Here is a 722-nt window from a genome sequence, read left to right as displayed (position 1 = left end):
GAGCCATAATCGAGCACCGGCCGGAGATTCTAACGCTATTTTTATTCACAAAGCGGTTGAAAGTATACGGCCGCTTACAAGCCTGTCTCGAGTATAGAAGGGTTAATCGCTGATACTTTGAGAACGATTGGCAGACCTCGAGTAGCAGGAAGCTTGGAAAGTGGAAACGAGGCCGACGACACTTACAGTTGACGGACACTTGAACGGACACAGGGCTGCTTTCACCCTCGGTATTGGCCGCTTCGCAGATATAGACGGCCGCGTGATTCCTATAGATCGGCGAGAATAGCAGCGTTTCCCCGATACTCGCCACTTCGGCCACTCCTGGGCTCTTCGTTCTCCTCCAGAGGATCGAGGCTGGGGGATTCGCGTCGGCTAGACATCGAATCTCCAACTGATCACGACCTTCTTCCAGTTGCCCGGTCGGCACACCGACCAGTCTCGTCTCGGGCGCGTCTGAAACATTTTCATTTCGTCCGACCTTGTTACGCCGCGCTTTCCAACAAGCGAAATTTTAATTATACTTTCGCGGTTACACGTTCGTCACCTAACGGCCTAGGGCGAGGAAATTAATTTTCTCCTTAAAGAAAGGAAAGAAAAACTGTCGGTGGTTGGGGCAGGGCGGTTGATTCGATGGCGAAGAGAGGAGAGTTTAATTGAAATCGCGGACGAGAATTGCTATCAGAGCTTTAATCATAGCGCGCCGGCTCGCGGAACACGGC

At 51.9% G+C, this 722-nt stretch overlaps 1 protein-coding gene across 1 annotated transcript in view; it reads right to left on the bottom strand.

Moving 5' to 3' along the window:
- Positions 1–722, bottom strand: part of LOC100749569 (hemicentin-1) — a 111,127-nt gene that overhangs the window by 9,670 nt on the left and 100,735 nt on the right. Inside the window, exon 6 of the mRNA XM_003492080.4 lies at positions 187–456. Coding sequence (XP_003492128.2) covers positions 187–456 — 270 coding nt within the window. The remainder of the gene's footprint in view (positions 1–186; positions 457–722) is intronic.

Source organism: Bombus impatiens, unplaced genomic scaffold, assembly GCF_000188095.3.
Source record: "Bombus impatiens unplaced genomic scaffold, BIMP_2.2 scf_0647, whole genome shotgun sequence".
NCBI lineage: Eukaryota > Metazoa > Arthropoda > Insecta > Hymenoptera > Apidae > Bombus > Bombus impatiens.
The sequence above is the reverse complement of the archived record's forward strand: the minus strand, read 5'-3'. Positions and strand labels throughout refer to the sequence as shown.